This window comes from Terrapene carolina, unplaced genomic scaffold (genome assembly GCF_002925995.2).
Source record: "Terrapene carolina triunguis isolate 2854851 unplaced genomic scaffold, T_m_triunguis-2.0 Scaffold66, whole genome shotgun sequence".
Taxonomy (NCBI): domain Eukaryota; kingdom Metazoa; phylum Chordata; order Testudines; family Emydidae; genus Terrapene; species Terrapene triunguis.
This window is the reverse complement of record NW_020664417.1, coordinates 29,572,819-29,598,584: the sequence shown is the minus strand read 5'-3', so window position 1 is coordinate 29,598,584 and position 25,766 is coordinate 29,572,819. Positions and strand designations below refer to the sequence as shown.

At 43.9% G+C, this 25,766-nt stretch overlaps 1 protein-coding gene across 2 annotated transcripts in view; it reads left to right on the top strand.

Moving 5' to 3' along the window:
• NAF1 (nuclear assembly factor 1 ribonucleoprotein) overlaps window positions 1-25,766 on the top strand; it is a 78,092-nt gene that overhangs the window by 17,449 nt on the left and 34,877 nt on the right. The window contains exon 3 of one of the 2 annotated variants that reach the window (XM_024213324.2): window positions 12,086-12,179. In XM_024213324.2, coding sequence (XP_024069092.1) covers window positions 12,086-12,179 — 94 coding nt within the window. Of the gene's footprint in view, window positions 1-12,082; window positions 12,180-25,766 lie in introns of both variants that reach the window. The other variant, XM_024213323.2, reaches the window with a different exon arrangement.

Sequence of the window (25,766 nt, the reverse complement as noted above, 5' to 3'; positions counted from 1 at the left end):
TACCATACCTTCCTACTATGTATGGCTTTTGCATCTTCCTTTGAAACAGCTGATTCTGGCCATTGTCAGAGATGGGATATTGGGCTAGATGGGATTGGAATAGGATCTAGTATGGCAGATCCCATAATACTGTGGGTTTTATTGATGTCCTTTTGTGTATTGTGTTGGACTCCCCTAAATTCATGCCAATTAAATATATATAAATTCTGCACAAACTTAAACACGGAAAAAGCATTTAAAAAGAATTTTTAAGCCTGTTGCCCTGTCCTTGTCCTATTGTTACCAGCTCATCTTGTGTGTATATAAGATAGCGTGCTTGCCTAGGGCACACTGAAGTATAGTGAGATGTATCAAGGACTGAAGACTAGCTTTAGTGTTCTCTACTTTTGGAGGGTTTTTTGGTGTTTAGGACTTCACACCATAAAAGTAAGCAAATAGAGTGATTGAGTCAAACAATGACAGGCTCTGTAGCTATCGCAGTGGTCTGTCTGGTTCTGTAATATTGCTGATGTACCTTTTGAGTGTTATTTTGTAAGCCGGTACTTACTTGCCTGTTGTGGTTAAATTTACCATTTACTACACTATTTAGCACTGAAGACCCATGAGCAACTTTGAAACATTAAGGATGTGTTACTCACTATAATATAGTCAACCACAAGCTTGGCAAGGGTGTGAAACCAAATTAGTACCTTATATGAGAGCAGAGCCATATTAGTATCTCTATACAAGCAGGGTTTTCATCCCACAAGCTGTTTTGCTTTAGGAGGGGATAAAGCATCAGAATAATATCTACATCAGTGGTGACCAACCCGTCAATCGCGATCAACTGGTCGATCCTAGAGGATCTTCCAGTTGATTGCGGTCTCCGGTAGTGTAGTGGGGCTGCCGCTAAGGTATCCTCCCTGCTTGCCCCGACCCCACGCTGCTCCCGGAAGCAGCCAGTGCGCCTCCAGGGCGGGGGGGGAGGGAGAGCTTCCTCCACGCGCTGCTCCTGCCTGCAAGCACCGCTCCCATTGGCCGGGAATGGGGAGCTGTGGCAAATGGGAGCTGCGAGGGCGGTGTTTGCAGAGAGGGGAAGTTCGTTGAGACATGTTTCCCCTGTCCCCCACCACCCGAGGGGCACGTTGGCCCCTTCTGGGAGCGGTGTGGGGCCAGCGTAGGCAGGGAGCCTGCCTTAGTAGCAGCCATGCTGTGCCACCGACCAGGAGCTGCCAAAGGTAAGTGCTTCCCTGCGGAGGCTGCACCCCAGCCCTGAGCCCCCTCCTGGAGCCAGCATCCTATACCCCCTCCTGCATCCCAAACCACCTCCTGCATCCCCAGCCCTGACCCCCCTCCCAGAGCCAGCACACTACCCCCTCTTGCACCTGAACACTCTGCCCAGCCCAGAACCCCTTCCTGCACCTAAACTTCCTCCCAGAGCTTGCACCCTTCATCCCCTCCTGCACCCCAACCTCCTGCCCCAGGCTCAGCCCAGAGCCCCCTCCCACTCTGTGAACCCCTCGGCCCCAGCCCAGAGCCCGCATCCCCTCCCGAGCCCCAGCCTGGTGAAAGTGAGTGAGAGTAGGGGAGAGCGAGTGACGGAGAGATGGGGGATGGAGTGAGCGGGATGGGGCCTTGGGGAAGGGGCAGAATAGATCCTGGGTTGCCCTTAAATTCAAAAAGTGATCTTGGGTGTAAAAAGGTTGGAGACCGCTGAGCTACATGTACAGATTTCACATTCTTGGATATAGTTATAGTGGAGTCATTACAAAGCATCTCTGCAATTCTTACCAGCACTAAGTCTTGACTTACAAAAGAAATGAACAAGAATTCTCGTACTGGGCTCAAACTGGGAAGTGAAATCCTCGGATGCTCATCTATATTGAAATGTTGAATTATATAAAATTCATGTTCAAATGAAAATGCTGAATTGATCTGCAATTTTTTCTTTTGATTTAAATTTAATTAAATTACAGGATCAATTGATAGTAAGTTTCAGCTTCCACTTCAGCACTGATTGTAAGCTGTTTGTTTAAACAAAAGTATAACTTGATGCAGCTGACTGGTAATAAAGGCTGATCTTCTAAGTATCAAGATTATCAATTGTATCTTATAGCTGCCATACATTACAGTACTAGAATTAACAGGAGGTATATAGCTGACAGCTTATATAATTATATTTACGGTTGCTTTATTCAAACAAAGTAGAGTAAGCTATCTTTCAAAATAACACTAGTAAGAGAAGGGAGTTTCTCTTTACCTTTGGAAATCCAAATATATATTTCTTTTCTCACTGGGCAGTCAGAGGGCCTCTAATGACTAAGGCCTCCTATACATAAAACTTAGATTGACCTAGCTCCATAGCTCAGTGGTGTGAAAACTTCATCCCCTTAAGAGTTGTCAGGCTACCCTAAGCCCTGCTAGCTTGATGGAAGAATTCTTTTGTAGCCCTTGCTACAGCCTCTCAAGAAGGTGGATTTACTACAGTGACAGAAAAACCCCTTCTATTGGTGTAGCAAATGTCTACAGAACAGCGGTGTAACGCTTGTAGTGTAGTCATATACTCTAAGATGACTTAAATAGACTTTGGTCAAAGATGCCTTACAAAACTGGTGGTGTAATCCTCCATGAAAGTACATTTAACCAAATCCTGAGAAGGGGAAAAAGTCACATGAAGAAATGTACATAGACTTCCTATTTTTTAAAAGAATGAAACAAAAAACTTTCCACTCTAGGACAGTAGGATTAGCAGACATTGGATACAATGTGTCAAATGGACATAAATTTTGGAATAGTTTCATAGATCCTCTTAAGTTTTTTGTGCTCATAAAGAGTATACAGACGTAGGATAAATATATGAATAGTCCTCTTATTAAATCAGGGTACCGAATTTATCCATTAATGTGATGTTGAATGTTTGGCTTAAACAAATATAAAATGACTAGGTACGTGTACTTTATAGAATTAATATATAAAAGGTGGCTTGATCATTTTCCTGAGAAGTATTATGAAGGCATTGGTCACAATTCCATAGTTATATGAATTATGTTTTGTACTTAGCAGTGATTGAATTTCTTCGCTTTATTTATGAAAAATATAGTGAATCATCCCCAGACTTACTGCACTAGGGGATTCAGAGTGAATTTTCCAAACTTAAATCCGTTAATTAATTTGAGTTAAAACTATTGAAAAACTGTCATTTAACATCTGTGTTAGTCTTTTGAGATGAAGATCTTAACAGAGTAACAGACTGTTCAGACTTTATATATAGCTGGAATTAATTGAAATCTTGTTCATAGGCTATATTTGACAGATTACTTGTCCCAGCTATCACTGTTCTTAAATATTCCATGGCTGCATGCTTTGAACATGAGTGCTTGAAAAGACGTCCCATTGCATTGCTGCCTCTGCTGCACTGTACACCAAATCAGCAATGCTGGAGAGAATTAAGGTATGAGTGAAGGGAGTCCTTAAAGCAGAGTGACATTGGGACCTGTGACTAAGTGCCCCAGCTCCCACCTTTACATGGTGCTGGTGTTAACAATCCTGTAAAACAACTGGGACAAAGCTTCCTCTCCACCTCGGTGGGTCCCACACTTCCGTTTAGCGGCGGGCTGGGGTATTCCTCTTTTCCCTCAGAATTTTCCCCCAGGCCCTTGGGTTTACTGTCCACACCCTGTCAGAGCAAGGTTCCTCCCGGCCTCCCTGATGGGGAGTGGATAGGGAGGGGAGCCTCTCAGTTTCTGGTAGCCCCTCCGGGCGTCATGGCAATAGACCAGACACCCGGTTCAGTCTCTCCCCTCTGGCAGGGTCTCTTCCCTTAGACCTCCGGGACCCGGAAGGGCTGTCTGCCCTGTTGGGTAGGGATTCTCATGTCCTTTGCTCTTGTTTCTGGTGTCCCAGCTGTCGCGCCTTGTAGTTCGACCACTTCGTAGGGCCCTTGCCACGGGGCCAAGAGCTTACTCTTTGCCGTGGGTACCAATACCATCACCCGGTCTCCAGGTTGGAACCACTGAACCTTTGCTTGGTGGTTGTAGTGGGCTCGTTGGGCCTCCTGTGCATTCTCCAAGTGCTCCCGTACGATGGGGGTGACTCGGGCTATCCGATCTCTCATCTGTAGCATGTGTTCGATTATGTTTCTCCCCGCGTTGGATTCTTCCTCCCAGATCTCCCTTCTATTTCTAATATGTCACGGGGGTGGCGCCTGTATAATAGCTTGAAGGGAGAAAGCCCGGTGGAGGCCTGAGGAACCTCCCGGATGGCAAACATGAGGTAAGACAGTAGTGTGTCCCAGTCTTTCCCATCCCAACCCACCACTTTCCTTATCATGGCCTTGAGGGTCCTGTTGAACCTTTCCACAAGACTATCGATCTGAGGGTGGTAGACAGAAGTCTGCAGGGCCTGTACATGGAGTAGAGTGCATAACACTGTGAGAGCCTCATTTGATTTGTCAGATGTTGCAGAGGTTCCAGCCATCATGTAGAGAAGACATGCATCCTCTGGTCTTCCACCTGAAACCAGAATATGTGTGGAAGATCTTCTATTCAAAAGTGATGGTTTGTTCATTGTAAGGACTGATGAAATCCTAGAAAAGATGAGCCTTATTAGATGAACACCTGGGTTGCTAGGGGTTTATCAGTCCCCAGAAAAGAGGTTTGAAGCTCCTGTCTTTAGATACCATACACAGCATTGCCTTTGTGCCTCTTCATCTTCATGCAGTTGCATCAGTCACTAGTCAGGAAGATTTGATTTAATCATGGATTTCTACATAAATGTGCATTCTTGTTGGTTGTTATAACCTTAATACATATTCTTCATAACTCAGAGATAGATGTAGGTTTCATTTTTAGAAGGTACACACTATAATTTTTTTAAACAGTGATTTATTTTGTACAGTTTTCAGATCAGTTTTACAACTATATCAGAAAATGAATGATTGTTTGGTTATTTCATTTACCAAAGGTAATTGAAGCAGATAGTTCACCTTCCAGTGACTTCATAAATATCTCCAATTCAACAGGTTAATCATTAATATTTGGAGAATTTTCTTGCCATGCTGTATTAGGAGGAGAACCTCACCAGACAGACATTTAAATTTTTATTTAACTAAAACAACAACATTAAGTATTCTGGATTTTTTTCTTCAACAGCAAACATACAATATTTTAACAAAACAAGCATATGTCCCTCACTTCTCACATTTATCTCTAAGCTTCTTCTCCCTGTCCAGATCTATTCCACCCCATCAATCTTCTATTCATTGAACTTTTTGAAACTTTGCACTTTTAGAACGAGGTAAGGGATTGACTCTGTATACACAAATTTGCCGAGGGACAATAGGGTTGAGATCTGTTATTTCTCACTTCTATATATTTATTTATTTAAAATCATTTTTGCTGTTAACAAGCATGTTACCTCTGGAGGCACACATCCACAGTTTGTGAACTGCAAAACTAAGCAGTCTGGTATCTTCTAGAATGAGCACTGGGTCCCATTGGGTAGATAGAAAGATTAACCTAAATAATCTATACAGAAGCCTGTGGAACCCCATAACATTGGGTCCCTAATCCATGAACTATTGGAACTCATTTACAAAACTTAAATATTACATGAATATATTCTCATACTATAGAACTAGAATTCATAAGCCCTATTCCATGATGAGATATCTTTGAGCTATAATGTATCTTAATTAAAACTATCTTTAGATAGGTTTTTTTTTCCTCAAAAAGCATTTTATCAAAAAATACGATTTAAATCAAAAGTGTTTTTTAAAAATCATTGATTTTTATCCACCCTGATCGATACCAGCACCAGCAACCTCCTGCTCAACAGCAACGGAGAGGAGATAGCGTCAAGTCCCATCGAAAGGGCGGACAAACCACATCTTTGTCTTCTGCATCAGGCCTTTTTTCAGGCTGATGTGAGGCTCGAGCTCCAAACCAATCTTAATTTCTTCATCTTCTTTCTCCTTTCTTCTCCTCCTTCCCCCCCCCCTTTGGATCCTAGAAATAATGCAAAAGAGTTATTCCTTACAGTTTTACACCATCCCTTCCATTCCTATTCACGGACCCTCAGAAAGCTAAGAACAGAATTTAGTTCGCTCTTGGAAGTAGGAACTATATAGAATGTTCAAAAAGGATTCTATTCCATATGCTTTCTGGTTTCCGATGGAGGACTCTGACCCATCTTAGATCTGAGAAAGCTCAGCTCCTTCATCAGAAAGTTCATAGTCTGTCTATTGACACAAGCATCCATAATTCCTTCCCTATCCACCCAAAATTGGTTCAGGGCTCTGTTTACAGGGTGTGTACCACATTGTTATGAGGCCTTCACATTGCAAGTATTTTTGCTTCCTTCTGGGAGTAGATCACTAGCAGTACAGGGTCCTTCCCTTTGGTGTATCTACTATTCCCATATACAGTATTTACAAAGTGTCTATCGGTGGTGGCAGCACATCTAAGATGATAGGCTATACATGGTGTGGAGAATAAGGGAGTTGTGTGTAATCTCCTATAAATATATACACCTCAGTTTACCTGTTTGATATTATCCTGCCTGACTGCCAGGAGTTGAATTGAAAGAGGTTTTTTGTGGGGGAAACAAACAGGAAAATGAAATAATGACACACAAGGCTCATTAGTGGGACAGTGGCGGCGCTATGAAGTGAGGAATGCTCCTGTCTAGCTCCAGTCAGGCTGGCAAGGTTCGCTCTTCCCAGGCCTTAGCCTAGTATCAAAGAGGAGAATACTGGTACCTTAAAGCAGAGGTTTTCAAACTGGGAGGTATGTACACCTATGGGTGATTCACCAAGGTTATCAGGGTGGCATGATGACTTTATAGGCCTGAGCTGAAGGAGGGAGCTCTAAACAGGGTATCTTGGCTGCTGGGGCTAGGCTCCCTGCCTGTATTGCATCCTCACTGAGTAGCTGCAGGAGGCTGGTGGGAACTCTGAGCAAGTAGTTGAAGGTTGTACCCCGAGAGTACTGACTCCCCTGCCAGACAGAGCCCCCTCCAGAGTGTGGCCTCAGGACACACCATGTTGCCTACTTCCCTTGCTGGACAGAGCCTGCGCTGGGGAGGTGGATGGGATTGTGCTGAAGGGTCAGGATGGGGGCTGGGTCTAGAAGGGGAACCAGTACTCATGGGGTGCAGCCTTCTGCTCCTCTCCTGACCCCAGCCCTTCAGCACTACTCTGTTTGTTTCCCCTCCACAGTGGGGAGTGAGACAGACAGGAAGCTGGGTCCTGGCCGCTGAAGTTGCCTGACCACTGCAGGGAACAGAAGGCCTCCTCAACTATCACATGGTGAGCACCTGCCCACCTTCAGTATGGCTCTCCCCTGGCACGCATCTCTGGCTCCCTGCAAAAAATATTTTTTTTGGAGGGAAATGGGGAGAGGGGTGCATGAGACATGAATCTCTGAAGGGAAGCTCACTTCCCCCCCCCCCCCCTAAAAAAATAAAAAATAAAAGCCTGGAAAATTGCCTTAAATATATTGGCATAGGGAAGAAATGAGTGGATATTCAGAAGCTGCCTGGAGGGAGACCCTGACAGAGAGACCAAGGCCATGTCTACAGTAGCGAGCTTACAGTGTCGCAGCAGTACTGCTGTAAGATCGCTCCTGTAGCTGCTTTATGCTGGTGGGAGAGAACTCTCCCATCAACATAATAAAAGCACTTCAACAAGGGGCGGTAGTTATGTCGGTGGAAGAAGCTCTCCCACCAACATTGTGTTGTGCACACTACCACTTATGCAGGTGAAACTTATGTCACTCAGGGTGAGTTATTTTTTTACACCCCCGAGCGACAAGTTTTGCCGACATAAGTGGTAGCGTAGACATGGCCTTAGAAAGTCACAGAAACTGCAGTAGTCAGGGTCTCTCCCCCAACTCAGAATTGGAGGTAACTGGCTGAAAGGGTGTGTATAAAAACTTGCAAGGAAACATGACAACATAGGTAAAACCTATGTCTATAGGATTTTTAGTTTCAATCTTTTGCTTTAGGTGTTATGTACCTCTGGGTGAATGAATAATTAGTTTTGAAGATTGCTTTTGAGTCACTTTAATCAGTTGTCACAGGCTCCCAGAGGAAAAGGGCTTATAGGTGCCAAACATAGTTGGTCCTGTTGAGTTAACATGATTGTTAAAGGGGGAGACCCAGCCTGAGTGCTTGAACTGCATGGGTTTTCCCATGCGGGGGGGAGGGGGTAAAGGAAGCCAGGCCTCCTACCTGCAGGATGTACTCAAGAGGATTAAAGGCGGTCTAAAGTGCATCTTTCCCTGTAACTTTGACACCCTGTATACCCCTATTTAGAAGTCTGTCCAGGAATATGACTCACACATGTTACCTTTTTGAGAAACTGACTCAGAATAAATTGGGGGGAAAAGCACTTACTACTTACACAAAAATTCTCCTTCACTGGGTGATTCTGGATTTTCAAGCAGGAAGAGCCTTCCTCACATGAACCCTTCCTGAAAATTCAGTCAGCAATAATTAGATGTCAAGAGAACTCCAACTAGACAGCTGTGTTCTTCCTCAGACCCAATAGCCTCAGCTACATACGTAACCTCAATGCACAGCTCAAGATGAGAGCTCTGCAATATTGACTAGCACAATATCTGCCAAGTTGAAATCGACTCTCCCAAGAGAAGCTCTCCTATCTCTTTCACGGTAGAAAGAGTGTTAGAACATCCTGAAAGGAGTAACTTTAAACTCCATAGCTTCATCAGCAACCCAATATGGGATGGAGAATCCCATTTCAGCAACCTAACAATTCATGATAATTGGAACCATTTGGAAAAGAAGCTACATACACACAGTGTACTAGAATTGAAAGCAATTAGCTGGATGCTAAAGTCTTTCCTCCTCACTTGCAAGACAAGCTACTTCAAGTTGTTCTGGACAAAACATCAGTGATGTACAATGTGAGCAAAGAGAAGCTTATTCCGCCCAACTGTGCAGGGAAGCTGTGGGATTATGGGACTGATGCATTCATTACATTTACTCCATAGCTGGCAAAGAAGACAAGGTAGTAGATCAGCTGGGTAGTGTCAGAAGAGAACTGCATGAATGGTCTCTAAAGACATCATTGATAGATGAGAGCTTTGCCTCGGGTTATCTGGAAATCTGTTCACATCCAGGCACAACTCCAAATGTCTGAGGATCTGCTTGAGAACAGAAGCAGACTATCAGTCTATTTTAGATGTGTTTCCTCTCACCTAAAGAAAACATATATTTAAGATAGCTAGCCTCTACTCTCCCATTAGGGATTAGATAACATTCCACAGTGCCAAAGATGGCCTTGTGCCTTAGATATATTCCCACTGTAGAAATTTATAGAGCAGCTCTGTGGAACTCTGTTTGCACTTTTACTAAACACTATGCAATAGACCTAGCATACAGGTCAGTTGCTCAGTTTGGTAGAGTGGTTCTTCAGTCACTGTTTAATTAGGGCTCTGTTCCAACTTTCTCAGATGACAGTACTTCTTCCCAAACTATCCCATGTGTTGGGAATGTGAAGAGGGTACTACCACAAAGTAGAAATGATGGTTACCTGTACCTGAAATTCTTTGCACATTCACATTCCCTGCTTTCCTTTCTCTTCCCGGGAGTCCTAACTACAGTCTTGGACCTGAGGAGGCAAAGGAAGGAACTCGGGCAACTGGAGCACCATTCTCCTTAATTCTCAGAAAATGCGAGAAAAAGAGTAGGAGAGGACACGAGCACTGCAATGGGCACTGCTATGAAATGTTCCATTGTCCCATGAGTAGGAATGTGCAGGATCCATTGTGAAGAACTCTGGGTGCAGCAGAGTAACCTTCAGATGGTTCCTGTCCCAAGAAATTTAGTATCCAACTAAAAAGTCTATCAACATTTCAGTGTGGTAGGGGTAGGAAGGAGAATTGAGGCCTAGAAGTCCTCAACCTGAAACCGTAGAACATAGCTTGTCAATGGCAAATTGTTGGGGTTTGAATCCTGAAAAGCTGAACTCTTACCAACATTGAGAGCTTGTCTGCCAAAACTGAGGAGAGCTTGTCAACATGATGCCTCCAAAAAGCTATTGTGTTTTTAGTTATTTAGGGATATGAGAGCCAATAAAAAGGATAGTTACATATTGAAAGTAGAGACAATCTGGCTAATTTTCTATCCCTATCCTGTCTAAGGCCAGTCCTGAATCATTTCTTTTTCCAAATTAATTTGGCCAATTCAGTGTTTCATGTGTGGTACGAGGCTGGTATTAAATGTCAGGTTGATATGTTTTGGTTCCAAACCTTTGTACTTTTTTGCATAACTAAAAGTAAGAGTAAAGCTTTCCAGATGCCTCACTTTTTTTTGTATATGCTCAGCCAAGACCCTGCATATTTTATGTGAATCTATAAAGTAATCATTGGCTTTGCTCTATTACCCCTGAAATACATTTTGTATACCCGAAGCCCTCCTAAAAGTATGGTCTCTGCTAATATAAAAATTCAGTGAAACGGGAACCTTTGTTAGATCTAAGTTTAGAATGGTATGAAACGATGTCTCAGGATAAGGGAGCTGATAGTGTTGAATGTGGTACTATATACAACTACCAAAGCCTCTAATGATGTTGATGCAAGAGAAGCACTGTAGTTGTACAAAACCCCTCAAACCATTCCTCCACTGTTCAGATGCAAATTTATTCCAATAATTAACTTACCTGAAATGCGGCACAAAAATTGTAGATTTAGGCCCATCGCTGGTTGGGTTGGGTTGGGGAGGTATGATCTCAAAATTGTTTATCTTAGTGTACAAGTCCATCCTAGGAAACTGGATAAAGGAGTCTTCACTAATATCTGGTTTTTAATACTGTGGAGTTTCCTGATTGTGGAGGGCAAAAATAACAAAAATGAAGCTAGTACTGTGAGGTCTGTTGAGTATTTGTGAACTCTACCCAAGAGAATCCAGAATACATTGGATTCAGGGATGAGTGAACTAACGTGTAAATTATCTTAACACCATAAGATAAGAGGTCTGTATCAAACTTACAGGAATATAGGGTGAAGTTACACATGGTGTCTTCCTGACACTATCAATGCAATACAATAAAATGGGATGATGAGGATAATTAATACAATGTTGAGTATTTTTAAGTTTCGTATGCTAATAGTTTTAGAGAAGTTTGGAGAGTGGTGGTGATTGCTGTACTATGATGGGTCTTTCAACGTTTTGTTACGCACAGTGAAACTTAGGGCATGCTTATGCTGCATTCAGGAGGTGTGATCACAGACTGGTGGCTGGATAGGGTAGCTCTGCTCATCCAGGACCCATGAGTACGTAATTCAGTGGCTGCTGCCTGTGCCGCTATAGCTTCATGGCTATTGTTACTCAAGCTAGTTTTGATCTAGCTAGATCAAGACTGTGCTGGGTATGTCTACATATGCTGCAGTCACATCTGCGGACTGCAGTATAGATATAACTTTAGATATGTATATTACATATACTGGTTTGCATCTATGTATCTTTGTGAGGATGCGGGGGGACGGTTCTCCTAGGCTGTTTTATTGTGTGCCGGACAACAGCTCAGATGTCTTCTTACTAAAGGCTTACTAATTTATTGCTGTACTAGTATCCTATATAATTCAATAATTTTTAGGTTTAATACACTCTTCTCCATGCTGTTATATCAGATATTTAATCTCTGCTGTGCTGCATTTAATACCATTTTTGTCTGCTGCTACAGAAATATTTTCCAGTGTTGTACATGGATGTGATTGTATAATCATTTAAAAGTTCATGTCAGAAAGTGAAGTTTAAAACCAAATTTCTCTTAACTGTTCAAGTTAATCTTTGGTTGAGTAAAACTGACTTAGATGTAATGGATATACATGCAGCAGTGTTGTGGCATGGAAGTATTTTAAAAATCAGTAAAATAACATTCCCCAGATGTAATTTCAGCTCTCTTTAATTTGAACAGCTTTGTTTGTATTCCATTTATTAGAATGAATTATTACTAGAAATTAGCCATAATTTTTTTTCTTGAACTTCAAAAGTGAAATGATTAAAATCATACCCTGCCAGCCATTGAGGAATGTCTAACCACAAAGTATTATATTTTGAAAATTAATTACTTTTATATTAGCAGGGGCCACCTTCTGTTGAAGATTTGACAATAATTCTGCCTGAGGATGTTGAGCTGAAGCCCTTTGGGACAGTTTCAAGCATTATTGAGCAGTTGGGTAAGCAAGATATAGTTCTCTTATTTTGTTTAAATGAAAATACATTTATACATATATATTCATGATAATTGGAACCACTTGGAAAAGAAGGTACATATCGGTATACTAGAATTGAAGGATAAGGCAGTCCTCCATTTCCTTTGACTTCATGCTCTTACAGAATGTAAGGGAAAAGAAAGTAGGGCATTGAATGCAAACTGTTCTACTGAACAGATAAAAAATTGTATTAAAGCTAATGTTAAAAAAATTATGTAATACATAGATAGAGAAAAGAGTGTCTGTATACCTGGGTATAGTACTTAGATTATCCACAAATATATAGTTTGTTTTTAAAAGTCATATGATACATAGAGTACATAATCAGCAATAATCCAAATTTAGGTGAATACATTTAAGAATACAGTTTTGATATTAGCATCTAAGTATTCGGGCACCTCACTCATGAGAAGTTGTACAGAGATTTGATTGTGGAAAGCAAAATATATCAATGAGTGGAGATTGTCCCTCAGTAATTGAGAATTAGGGTAGGTTGTCCATTACTTGTGCTGAATGCCCTCCTGTGGCTATTGGATAGTTAAGTCACTGTCTGAGTTAGTGTGAAAGTGCCATCAAGAGCTGAATAGAATCAACATATATGAATGGAGAATCTGGACAAGACCCTGAGTTTCTCATTGTATGTCTACCCAGCAAAAGAAAAGTCCTGCAGGGTGGGAAGGTCCCAGAGCCTGCGCTCCAGCCTGAGCCTGGAAGTCTACACAGCAACAAAACAGCAGGTTTTTCTTTGCTGTGTAGACATACCCCAGTGATTCTCAAATTTTTGTACTGGTGACCCCTTTCACATAGCAAGTCTGAGTTCGACCTCCCTTATAAATTAAAAACACTTTAAAATATATTTAACACCATTATTAATGCTGGAGGCAAAGCGGGGTTTGGCGTGGAGGCTGACAGCTTGCGACCCCCCACGTAATAACCTCATGACCCCCTGATGGGTCCCGACCCCCAGTTTGAGAACCCCGACATACCCTCAGTGACCGAACATTAACTCTTAATTGGGAAGCCAAAGGAGGTTGACCAAGTGAACACAGCATGATTACAGCAATAGACAAAGAAATGAAGTGTCAAGTGGCTGTGTTTTTTGTGAAAGGTTTAAAATGAGAACTTTTTCTCCATCATTTGGAATGAGTTATTTAAATATCTTAATTACAGAAATATTTGGGAAGTAAACGTTTAATCTTCCTGTAAACATTTAAAAAATCTTCAGAAAATTTTTTAGTCCCACATGTTCTATTTAAATTGTCTTAGGCCTTGTCTGCACTGCCACTTTACCGCGCTGAAACTTTCTCGCTCGGGGTATAAAAAACCACTCCCCTGAGCGATGCAAGTTTCAGTGCTGTAAAGTGGCAGTGTCGACAGTGCACCAGCCCTGGGAGCTACTCCCCTCGGGGGGGGGCGTTTTTTACAGCGCTGGGAAAGCTCTCTCCCAGCGCTGGTGCCGCGACTACACAGCCACGTTAAAAGCGCTGTCAGTGAAGACATATCCTGAGAAGGTATATAGGATGGTGAAGGAAAGCCTTCAACGTTTTATAGCAATGCAGGCCAGAATGCTTTCTCCTCTCTCCTTCAGTATATGGTAATAGAGAAACAACCTTGTGTTTCTCCCACAGTGCTTGCACTATGCATTTGTTCATCCTTTTCACATTTTTTACTTATGTTGCTTCTGGCACCTTGACCCAGGTATTGGTTGCGAGTGCCAGCAGCCATAGGATAGAGCATGACTAAAGTGCAGAAGTGTTTCATGTATTGTGCTGGTTGTAGGGTGAGCCCAGGTGGGATTGTGAAGTATAGTGGACAAAAGCATAGATACATGCAGTATATATTAAAGGGATATTTCAGGTCCATATAGGTCCCAAATGTAGATCTTGTGAAATCAGACTTCTATAGCACATGACATTAAAAGAAATGTTTCTATGAAATCTTGTTTAAAAAACTAACTTAAAGCTTATTTGTGGGAGCACATTATTCCTTTAAAAATATTTCAGACCTAATTGTTGCAGAAGCCTATCACCTTTGAGAACCAGGAACTGAAACATTTTAAAGAAGCCTGAAATTGACTAGTAGTTTATTTTTGTTCCTTTGAGTGAAATCCAAAAAATAAATTAGATCACTTAAAAATGTATTTGAATCTAAATTTTTGTTGGTAATATAGGTAAGGAAACCTGCTGTGTTTTTCTTTTTAAATGAATTTGAACCCGACAACCTCTTTTATTTGGAACCAAATTTAAACTGTGACAGAAGTTACTGGGGGAAAGGAAGGAGCTGTTCACGCAGTCCCCTTGCATTTTCTAGCTGTTCAAAGGAGTCAAAATGAATCTTGGGAGGAAGTTGAGTTCAGTTGTCCTCACTTGGAAGAATAGTCCCCGTGATACAGATCCTCTGGAAGGAAGTAAAAGGAATAAAGTAGGGCCTAATCTCTTTTCCTCAGTCATTTATTTCCTGAGGATCACTTATATTTAGTTGTGTACATGAAATTTTAAGAGACTGAGGTTATGTCTACACTAGCGCTTTTGTCGGTATGACTTACGTCAAGGGTGTGAAAAAACACCCCCCTGAGCGACATAAGATACACTGACAGACATGCCGGTGTGGACAGTGCTATGTCAGTGCGAGACACTCTCCCACCAACGTGTCTGCAGCCGCCGCTCGTTGGGGGCGGTTTAATTATGTGGATGGGAGTGCGCGCTCCTGTTGGCATAGAGTGGCTACATGGGAGATCTTACAGTGGTGAAGCTGCATCGGTACAGCTGTGCTGCTGTAAGCTCTCTAGTGTAGATGTGGCCTGACTTTTCAGGCTTGAAAAATTTGGCCTAGGTTTGTAGTCTTTATGGCTTCAAAGGAACCTTCCAAATGTAAACCAGTGCAGGGATGGGTGGTGTGTTCCTGAGGCCCTGTCTACACTGGCAAGTTTCTGCACAGTAAATCAGTTTTCTGTGCTGTAACTCCCAATGTGTACACACTGCCATGCCACTTAATGTGCAGAAACTGTGCAGTTGTAGCGCTTTAAAAAAAACCACCCCAATGAGAGGCATACAGCTTTCTGCACTAGGGCTACAGAGCTGTGGTGCCAGTGTAGACACCGTGGTCAATTACAGTGCTGCGATTGGCCTCCAGGAGCTGTCCCACAATGCCTGTTCTCGCCTCTCTGGTCAACAGTTTGAACTCTACTGCCCTGCCCTCCGGTGACCAACCGTCAGCCCCACCCCGTAAATTCCTTTGGAATTTTGAAAGTCCCCTTCCTGTTTGCTCGGTGATGCATGTAGTAGTCTCAGCACATGTTTCCAGGTGGCCATGCCTGCTCCACGCACCAGGCGATCCCCTTCTTGGAGCAGCGCCAAGCTGCTGGACCTCATCAGCATTTGGGGAGAGGGAGCTATCCAGTCCCAGCTGTGCTCCAGCTGTAGGAATTATGATACCTATGGAAAGATTTCACAGTGCATGACAGAAAGGGGCCATGACCGGGACACATTACAGTGCAGGGTCAAAGTGAAGGAGCTGTGGAACGCCTACCACAAGGCCCGCAGGAGGCAAACCACCGCTCCGGTAATGCGCCCACAAGCTGCCGGTTCTACAAAGAGCTGGACACAATACTTGGTGGCGACCTCACCTCCACTGCGAAGACCACTGTGGATACTTCGGTGGCTCACATGCCAGTTGAGAGTGGACTGAGCCAGGAGGAGGAAATCTTGGATGAGGATGTGGACGGGGAGGGAGACCCAGAGGGAGAGGATGACTCAGAGGTCAGAGATGCATGCAGCCAGGAGATGTTTTCTACCCCGGAGGAGGCTAGCCAGTCACAGCAGTCGGATCTTGGTGAAGTCCAAACATGAGAGGAGGCCCCTGGTAAGAGGATTTGAATTTGGGAATTGCCGAAGCGAGTTGTTGGGGGTAGGAAGGTTGCAGAAAGCAGGCTTGTCTCCCACCTCATGCCTAGTCTGAGTGACAGAACAGGCTGTTGATTGACTGCCTCACTTCACGGGAATCTCCCTCAGAGATCTCCAGGAAACTCTCGTGGAGATACTGGGACAACTCGCTGCCGCAGGTTCTTTGGCAGAGCTGCTTTGTTTCTTGCCCCATTAAGGGTAACTTTCCTGTGCCACTGTGCCGTCACAGGGAGGAGGGCAGAGGAGGGGACCATTGCTGCACACAGGTGAGCTGCATAGGGGCCAGGGTGGAAGCCGCAGGCTTGGAGAAGACCCTACCTTGATTCCCTGCTCACCCTCAGCAGCGACATATCTTCCATAATGATCACATCCTGTGGAAAGTGTGGGGACAGGAATGATTATCAGGCCCCCCCCTACAGTCCTGGCTCTCCCCAAGTGCCCAGTGTACAGCAGGGTCAGGGAAGACTGATTTACCCTGTCCCTGCAGCTACTCACCATTTTGGGGGTCTTGTGGCTCATGGGTGTTTGCCTGGTGTCAGCCAGTTAGTGACAGGTGTGTGAGTACAGACTGTGTACTCTGAATCACTGAATCAATGTTCTCTGTGTTGCAAACAATATTGCTTCTGTAAAATGTTGTGTTTAAACTTCACAGAGATGACCTTGGGAGCCCAGCCTCCCTCTTTACCAGCTGCTGAATGGCTGTGCAGAAGTAAAAAGCGGTCACGAAGAACTAAGGAGGACTTTCTGTGTGATGTTATGATGCGCTCCACTGCTGAGAAACAGGAATTGAAGGAGTGGTGAGACCGCGAGAAGAGGGACTGAAAGGAGAATGCGGCATGCCAGAATGAAGCCACGTAGTGGCTCTTAAAGGTTATGGAGCGCCAAGCAGACATGCTCCAGGCAATACTAGCTCTTCAAACCAAGCAGCTCCGCGCGTGCCCGCCCTCCCCTGCAGCCGCTCTCACAAAACTCTTTCCCATGCCTCCCCCCCACCCGACACCGCCAACACACTGTTATCAACCTCCTGGCTCCAGTCTATACCCGCTGCATTCCACTCCTTCCCCCTCACAGTCCAGCACTGAGGACTCCCTCTACCCACTGCACTCAACACCTGCCCTCTGCAGTTTGGCCCTGTTGTAGTACAGTACCCGCTGCATTGTACTCCAAAGGAGAAGGATATGATCAGGACAAACCAGGATATGATCCCTGGACATACACACATCTGTAGCCATCCCGGGACCCCTCCTCCTCTTGGGACCTTCTCTTCCCCCATCCCCATCCCTGCTGATGTTTTTTTTTATTATTGTTTGAGTCTCTCCTCTGTTGTTGTCTTTTAATAAAATAATTGTGTTGGTTTGAAAGCAATCTTTATTCTATTAATTGAAAGCAAAAAGAGCCCTGCAAAGCAACATAGAATTATGTTAAACCCACATATTTCATCGTCTGCACCAATCACCTCCTAGCATTACAAGCACTGCACTCCTGAGCATAGCAACAAATATTAGTGGCTTTCAGCTTCAAATTGCTGCCTCAAGGCATCCTCGATCCTTGTGGCCCCACACTGTGCCCCTGAGTAGTCCTGTGCTCTGGCTGTTTGGAGCTCATGGCTCTGTTGACCAGTATGCTGTTCGCTCTCACTAACATGTTACGAATGGTAGTGGAGTTACTCCTTAAACTACAAAGTCAAGAGGAGTGCGACATTGATCTCGCCACACGTAGTAGCCATGACACGAGATTGCTTGTGGCATTCACAGAGGTGCTGACCACAGTGGAACGCTGCTTTTGGCTCGGGAAACAAGCACTGAGTGGTGGGATCACATCGTGATGCACGTCTGGGATGATGAGCACTGGCTGCAGAACTTTTGGATGAGGAAAGCCACGTTCATGGCACTGTGATGAGCTCATCCCATGCCCTGAGTCTGCAGACTACCTTATGTAATAGTTGCGAGGTGTGAACTGGCCCAGTGATTTCAATTGATTGTCAGTTCTGAAACATTATAATGGCAATGTGAGTCAACTGTTATCACTTTAGCCATTAGCATGTCACATAATTTAGGCAAGGTATCATGGCATAAAGAATTGGAATCAGGAGTGGTAGGTTTTCATCTCTGCTACTGACCTGCTGTGAGGCATGGGCAGGTCACTACCTCGCTGCACCTCTGTTTTCCTTTCCCTCTAATTCTCTGGGAATGGACTTTCTCCCTGTGGCCTTGTCTTCAGTTGGTTTGTTTATCCCACAATCTCAAACTATGTCCTCCTTCCTTTTGGATACCAAAGTCTACATTTTCTCTTCCGCACTAGCAAAACCTCCAACTTCATATTGTCTGCAGTGTAACGATGCATCATAAATACAAAAATCTGTAGAGCACTGAAAAGTAAAATATAGTCACAGATGTAAAGGGATTGGACTAACCCTTTCAGTGTGCGAGGCCCCAAGGGACCATACTTTTTTCAGGGTGGGTCATGCAACCCCCTGATTCTGAGTCTGAACTCTTGGGCTGCAGCACACCCTGCTTCTTACTGTAGCTTTCAACAGCAAGTCTAATTGAAATCAGACTCCTGAGAGAGGCTGTACCTTCTGAAGGAGCAGTGCAACCAGCAAAGTATGTGCAGTGAAGCAGGCAGTCTTTTCAAAACAAGATGGCATTTATTAGTCAACTGGAATAAAACATATGGCAGACATTAGGTGAGCAAGTCTAAGGTTAAAACCAAATCTAAGTCAGAGTCCATATTGGTAGGACCAATGGTCCCAAGATTCCATTCTCTTCTGAGATCTATGTTGTCTCCCAATATTTGTCTCTGGATATGTCTACATTGCAATGTAAGCCCATGCTTGAGCCTGGGCTCCAGCCTAACTCCTCTTGCATCTGCACTGCAGTTGTGCTAACCTAGGGTTTGGATCCAGGGTCACAGGACCATGCAGGGCTGGATAGTCTTCACTCGAGTCAAGCCAGGATACAGGGTCCGAGCCCTATTGCTTTGCAGTGTATACGCAGCCCTGCTTGACTCAGGTCCCGGGAGTTAGAGTTAGCTAGTATCTCACAATTCCATGGGATAACTGCCTTCGTCCCCTCTATCCCAAGAATCTGCAATCCACTTTATTGAAAACAAGAAGCCACCCCCACTTTGCAAACATCAGCAGCTCACATCAGCATTACCCATTTTTTTTCTGATCATCAGTCTGTAAGCACACTGTCAGAGAGCCTCCTGGGTTTGTAATGGAGAGCGAACCGATCAAACCTTTTGCAAAGCATGCTGCTTCATGGTCATGAGAGCACAACCAGATTTTGGTGAATCTCTGGCATGAGGCCAGTAAAATTGTGGACTTCAGCAAAAGCACCAGGCCTGACTATGCGTACCAGGAGAGAGCTTAAAAAACTGGCAGCTCTGGAGATTTTTGGTCAAGTGATCAGTGCAGGGAGCTTATTAAGAGGCTGAAGAGTGAGTACTGGAAGACCAGGGACAAGAACCGAACCTCAGGCAACTCAACAACAACATGCCCATTTTATGATGTCTTCTGGGTTTTGGACACTGCACCCAGCACAGAGCCAATTCTGCTTCATGTTGACCTGGTCAGCAGGGGTATCCTCTGCTGGCCCCTGAATTCAGCATGGGAACTGATGGGAACCAGCAGCAGGCTCTCAGTGAGGAGCTTGAATTGACTCTTTTTTTAATGGGAAAAAAGTCACAGAGCAGGCTGTGGATCAGGATCAACAGCAAATTCTCCAACCCTACTTGGAAGAACTGTTTTCTTTCCACCGTTCCCCACCCCTGACAAGGAACAGCCCACTGACAAACCTGGAGAGAACCTGGTGGAGACAGAAGCTACCCCAGAGCCCAGTAAGTGTGACTCAAATGTAAAGTTTATTATTACAGTAATGAGAGAGATTTCTGCTGTAAGAAGCAATGCAAAAATGATAAGGCCTGGCTACCAGCATTGAGTTACTAATCTGTAACAGCACATAGATGTCTTCTCTGTCCCCCCCCACCCCCCAAAGGAGTTCAAAATGGTGACTTGGAATTTCAAATGTTCATAGACCGCTGAAAAGGTTATTTTAACTATGTCACAGATGTCTGCTAGGGTCATTCTTGTTTTCCTTTCAGTAATAAGAAGTTTGCCACTCTTTAATCACTCCTCCTGGGTCTATTGAGCCACTTGTGAACAGTGAAGTGAGTGTGTGTTTGGGAAACAGTATTCTATTTCCAAATCTAGTCCCTTCAGTTAAAGGTAATCTATGCAATCTGCGGGTCACAAAATCATGTCTCCAAAGTGTGAGTGTAGTGTTGGGTATTTTCCCCCAGAACCGTGTCGGATGTGGGGTGGAGAAAAGCTGCAGATTTCAGCGTGTTTGCATGCAGCAATAACAGTGCAAGCTGTTAAGTGAGCTAACACAGCATTGTGTTAATTCCCTCATAGATTCTGACCCAATCCTGGCTGCTAATAGCTGCAAACTTTTCCTGAAGCAGGAACTCCAGATAGTTACCTACATTGTGGGGAAAGGCATATTTTCCAGCCCCCTTCCCCCCCCCCCCCCCCCCCCCCCCCCCCAATACAGCTGACCAATCCACTCCACTCTCAAATGTGCTGTTCAGTCACTATATGAGCTGTATACATTGCAGGTCTCCATCCATCAGCTTGGAATAACATCTCCCTCTGCCAATAGAGCACCACAAAAACAGTTACGTCTTCCAAAATATGAAAGGCCTGAAATGTCAGAAAAAGCCTTTTCCAGCAAAGGCACTATACCCTTTTCTGCCCCCTGAATATGGCACTTAGTTATAAAATTTTTTTTAAAGAGAAAAAAGATTATAGTTTTAAACTTACCACTGTTTCTGCACTTCACGCTGCAATTAACAAGGCTATGTCCGGAGACAGTATGAGGACTGAAATATCCACCTCACAATATGTGTTGGTTCACTTTAGAAATGTCCTTCAGATTCCACAATCATTAATTCTGTGCTCCTCCACAGAGCTAGTTTAGCCAGTAACCCTCTTGTTTTTTTGTCCTATTTCAGGACCCTCAAGCTATGTTACCTGCTGTTCTTCAGGAACTCGATCCCTGGCCCAACGTATCTTTACGGACGATTCCGAAAGGAAGCGTTTCCAAGATGTTATGGTTGATGCTCGTGAGAGGGTAGACCAGCAGGTCCAGTACCAGAAGAAAAGGGATGAAAGACTGGAACAATGGCATATGGACAGGTAGCAGGAAAGACTAAGGCTCGCAGCCCAAGTGGAAGACAGGGTTTCAGCGAGGGAGCAGGCACTTGCAAAACTGTTCTTAGAACAGGAATGGCAGCTAAGGGAAGAGGACAGAGCTCAACAGAGAGAACTATTTCAGCAACTCCTGTCCATAATGACTGCAAGAGCACCAGCTCCTGCTGCCTCCCCCACGCCATGGCATGATCACTCTGCAACATACCTGCAGTAGCTTGGATATCTCCATGTTGGGGCAGTTTATGCATTCAGGAGTCATGAGGTGAGGGCCAGGACATCTACACGCCATGCAGCCTTCCTTCTTCAACCTCTTTCCAGTGGAAACCTCCACCCGCCTCCCCTGCTGCCAAGAGAGGGGAAAATGTGTAAAGAAGGGAAAGGAGAATGTGGGTCCAGGGGACATCTGGAAGTAGATTGTGTTGGGCATTAACTATTTCCTGCCCTTTTTTGTGTGTGTGGTTTTATAATGGCAAATAAAGCATGCTATGTTTTCAAGAAAGTTTATTGCTATCACTGCTTTACATGTTGCAATCATGATTTGAGTTAATACAGCTAAAAACATGTTCAGGAGCAATTAAGCATTAGTGAGCAAGCAGTATTCCTCTATTTAGCTAGGTACAGCGATTCATATTTCAATAAATATGGTCTGTAAAGCCATTCTGCTACCCTTCCCATCACCAATTTCGTTATTTGTTTCGTTGACTTATATTGCATGGTAATCAAGCCCACTCTCCTCAAGCACATTTATACAGGTAGTATTCCCCCCTCTTCCATTGGGACATTAAAGTCCATAAAGTGAGAATACAAAGCACCCCTGACTTCTGCTGCCCAGGTGCAACCAGTTCCTGCAGTGGTAGCTGAGGGTACTGTTCCAGTGTCCCCTTGCTGTCATAGGTCTGTTCAGGGGGAAATGGCTCACCTCTGGCTTCACAAAGGTTGTGAAGAGCACAGCAAGTGACAGTAATGTGAACAGCTTTGATGACACTGGCATCCAAATGGATTTGTGGACACCTCCAATGTGATTTTAATTTGCCATAAGCACATTAAATAGTCATTCTAAAGCTGCTAATTAAACCCTCTTTTTGCCAGGGCCTCTGAAATAAGGGTACAGTTTGGCATTGTGAACTTTCTGGATGTTGACATTCATAAAAATGCTTTTATGGTCCACTAGTGCCTGTATAACAATAGAGTAGTACCTTTTGCAATTTATGTACTCATGTGGTCCTTAAGAAGGGCAAACTATGGGTACTTGAGTCCCCTCAATAACCATGGCATAGTTAGGAAACCGCATTCCCTCAAAATTAGTAATTTTGTCAGGAATATCTTTAATGCCTGTCTCCTTGAGGTAAACGAGACACCTGATTGGCTCAGAAACCTCCGCTGCCACCACCTTATCCACCGTCGACTTTCCAAACTGGTTGGCAATGAACCTGTAGCAGTTGGGTAATTGGCTTCCAGACAGTTATAGCAACCCACTTTTGGACTGGCAAAGGTGACCTCCGAGGTGTGTCTTTACACTTGAGGATGGGGACAAGCTGCTCACAAAGCTCCAGAATTTTGGCTTTCTTCATGCAAAAGTTCTGGACCCACTGCTGGTCATCCCGGGTATGCATGATGATGTGATCCCACCAATCTGTGCTTGTGGCCCTGTGCCAGAAGCAGTGGTCTGTGTGGGATGGCATCAGCGGCTATGCCAATTACACTGCTCTACAGCCAAAATGCTTCTGAAATAAATTTAGTCAAACTTTACTAATTCTGGGTCACTGAGAACGAAAATGATGCTTAAAATTGTTGATTGGCTCTAGTTTTCAAGATATGCTATTGGGTCAGTATATACGACCCTTGACTTGGGAATGGTGGAGGATAAGTGAGTTATAAAGGGAAGGGATCTCAATTTAAACCAGAAATGACTAAAATACATCTTTGACTGGATCTATGAATAAATCTATGACTGGGTTTGGACAGTACTTGCTTTTTAGGCAAAACAATGAATGATGCAATCTGAAGCTGGTATTGCGTCATACATGATATGAATTGCATCATGTTATTCCTAGAAGTCATGGATGATGCAATCATAACGAAGCTTACATCACTCTGCTGAACAAATTGCCTTATATCAGCTCTAGAAATCATACAGTGTCGTGCTCTCTTATTTGTCAGTGTTTGATTTTTGCAAAGGGACACATTTCTGTTTAGCCAAAGTGAGCAGAGATGCCTCGTACTTGTGTGAACAGTGCAGATAACTTCTGCTATGTTTGTGGTGAAGTGACTTTTGCATCACAAAAGCGCAGTATAACCACTATAGTTAAGAAAGCCTATCACCTTTATTTTGGCTGCAAAATTGGAGATCAGGACAAGAGGTGGGCCCCACACATATGCTGCAACACTTGTGCAACAAATCTTCACCAGTGGTTGAACAGGAAAAGGAAATCTATGCCTTTTGCAGTGCCAATGATTTGGAGAGAGCCAACAGATCATACTAGCAATTGTTACTTCTGCATGGTGCCTCCAGTTGGGAAAGGTGTGTCAAAGAAGAAAAAGTGGACTGTGCATTATCCAAACATTCCATCAGCTATACGCCCAGTACCCCACGGAGAAGGACTGCCGGTTCCTGATGCACCAGAATCATTCTCACTTGAGTCAGACGAGGAAGAGGATGAAACTTCTGGTCCTGAACCATCACTGTCACAGGACCCACATTTTCTCCCATCCTCCTCCTCTGAACCACACCTCATAACACAAGGTGAACTGAATGACCTTGTCAGGGATTTGGAACTACCCAAGAGTAAGGCAGAGCTGTTGGGCTCCAGACTACAGCAGTGGAATCTCCTGGCAGGTGATGTTAGGGTTTCCATGTTCCGTGACCGTCAAAAGGATCTTGTCCCATTCTTCTTCATGGAAGGTGATCTTGTAGCCTGCAACAACATCGATGGTGTGATGGCAGCCCTCAACATCGTTCACGATCCAGATGAGTGGAGACTGTTCATTGATTCATTGAAGACGAGTCTTAAAGCTGTTTTACTGCATAATGGCAATGTTTTGCCATCAATTCCAGTTGGTCATGCAGTCCATATGAAGGAAACCTATGACAACATGAAACAACTTTTCAGGTGCATAAACTATGACCAACATCAGTGGCAGCTTTGTGGCGATTTGAAGGTTGTTGCTCTCTTGCTTGGTCTGCAGACTGGATACACAAAGTACTGCTGTTTTCTCTGCGAATGGGATAGTCGTGCAAGAGATTCCCACTACATCAAGAAAGATTGGCCACTCCGACAGTCATTGGAGCCTGGGAGGAAAAGTGTTCAGTATCCACCACTTGTTGAATCAAGGAAGATTTTGTTACCACCCTTACACATCAAGCTGGGTCTGATGAAGAACTTTGTCAAGGCCATTGACAAAACACAAGCAGCTTTCAAGTACCTCCGTGGAAAATTTCCAAGGTTAAGTGAAGCTAAGATAAAGGAAGGTGTCTTTGTTGGTCCTCAGATTCGTGAACTTCTTCGAGATGATGCATTTGACCATGCACTGCGTGGCAAGGAAAAGACGGCATGGAAAGCCTTCCATTAGTGGCAATAAATTTTCTCGGAAACAACAAGGCAGACAACTACAGGTTGTTGGTGGAAAACCTCCTCAAGGCATACAAAAGCCTTGGTTGCAACATGTCACTAAAGATACATTTTTTTGCACTCTCATCTAGATTTTTTTTCCCACCGAACTGCGGAGCAGTGAGCGACGAGCACGGCGAGTGATTTCACCAGGACATTGCAACAATGGAGAAACGCTATCAGGGCAAATGGAGCCCATCAATGCTTGCAGACTGTTGCTGGACAGTGACAAGAGATGCTCCATTTAATGAATACAAGAGACAAGCCAAGAAGCGCCGAGTAGACACTGAATAGGACTAAACTATGTACAGAATAGTTTTTTGCCTTTTGTTTCATAAGAAATTTGATTTATATAACCCTTTTGCTGATTTTTAAAGTATTACATAAACAGGACAGGTGAAATATTATCATCTAAAGCAACCATAAACGCATGAAAAGACCTAGGTTTACAATGTATGATTAAAACTCTACTATCTACACAATATACATAGACATAAAATGTAAAAACTTAAATATCTTAGAAACAGTAGCCAATCAGTTGTTTTAATTGTCATATTTGAATTCAACACATCAAAATACATAATAAATAGCACATTTTATCTCTGAAGCAGACGACTTCTCAAAAATTGCAGACCAGTGTTATAGCATCTGCCAGTATGAGTCTGCGATGGGGGTTGGAGGGTGGTACTCTGCTGCCTCGAGTTTTGAGTGCAGTGGGTACTGGGAGTCTGCAGGGCTGGACTGTGATGGGGCAGGAGTAGAATGCAGGGGATACAGACTGGAGCCAGGAGGTTGATAAGAGTTTGTTGGCATTGTCTGGGGGGCT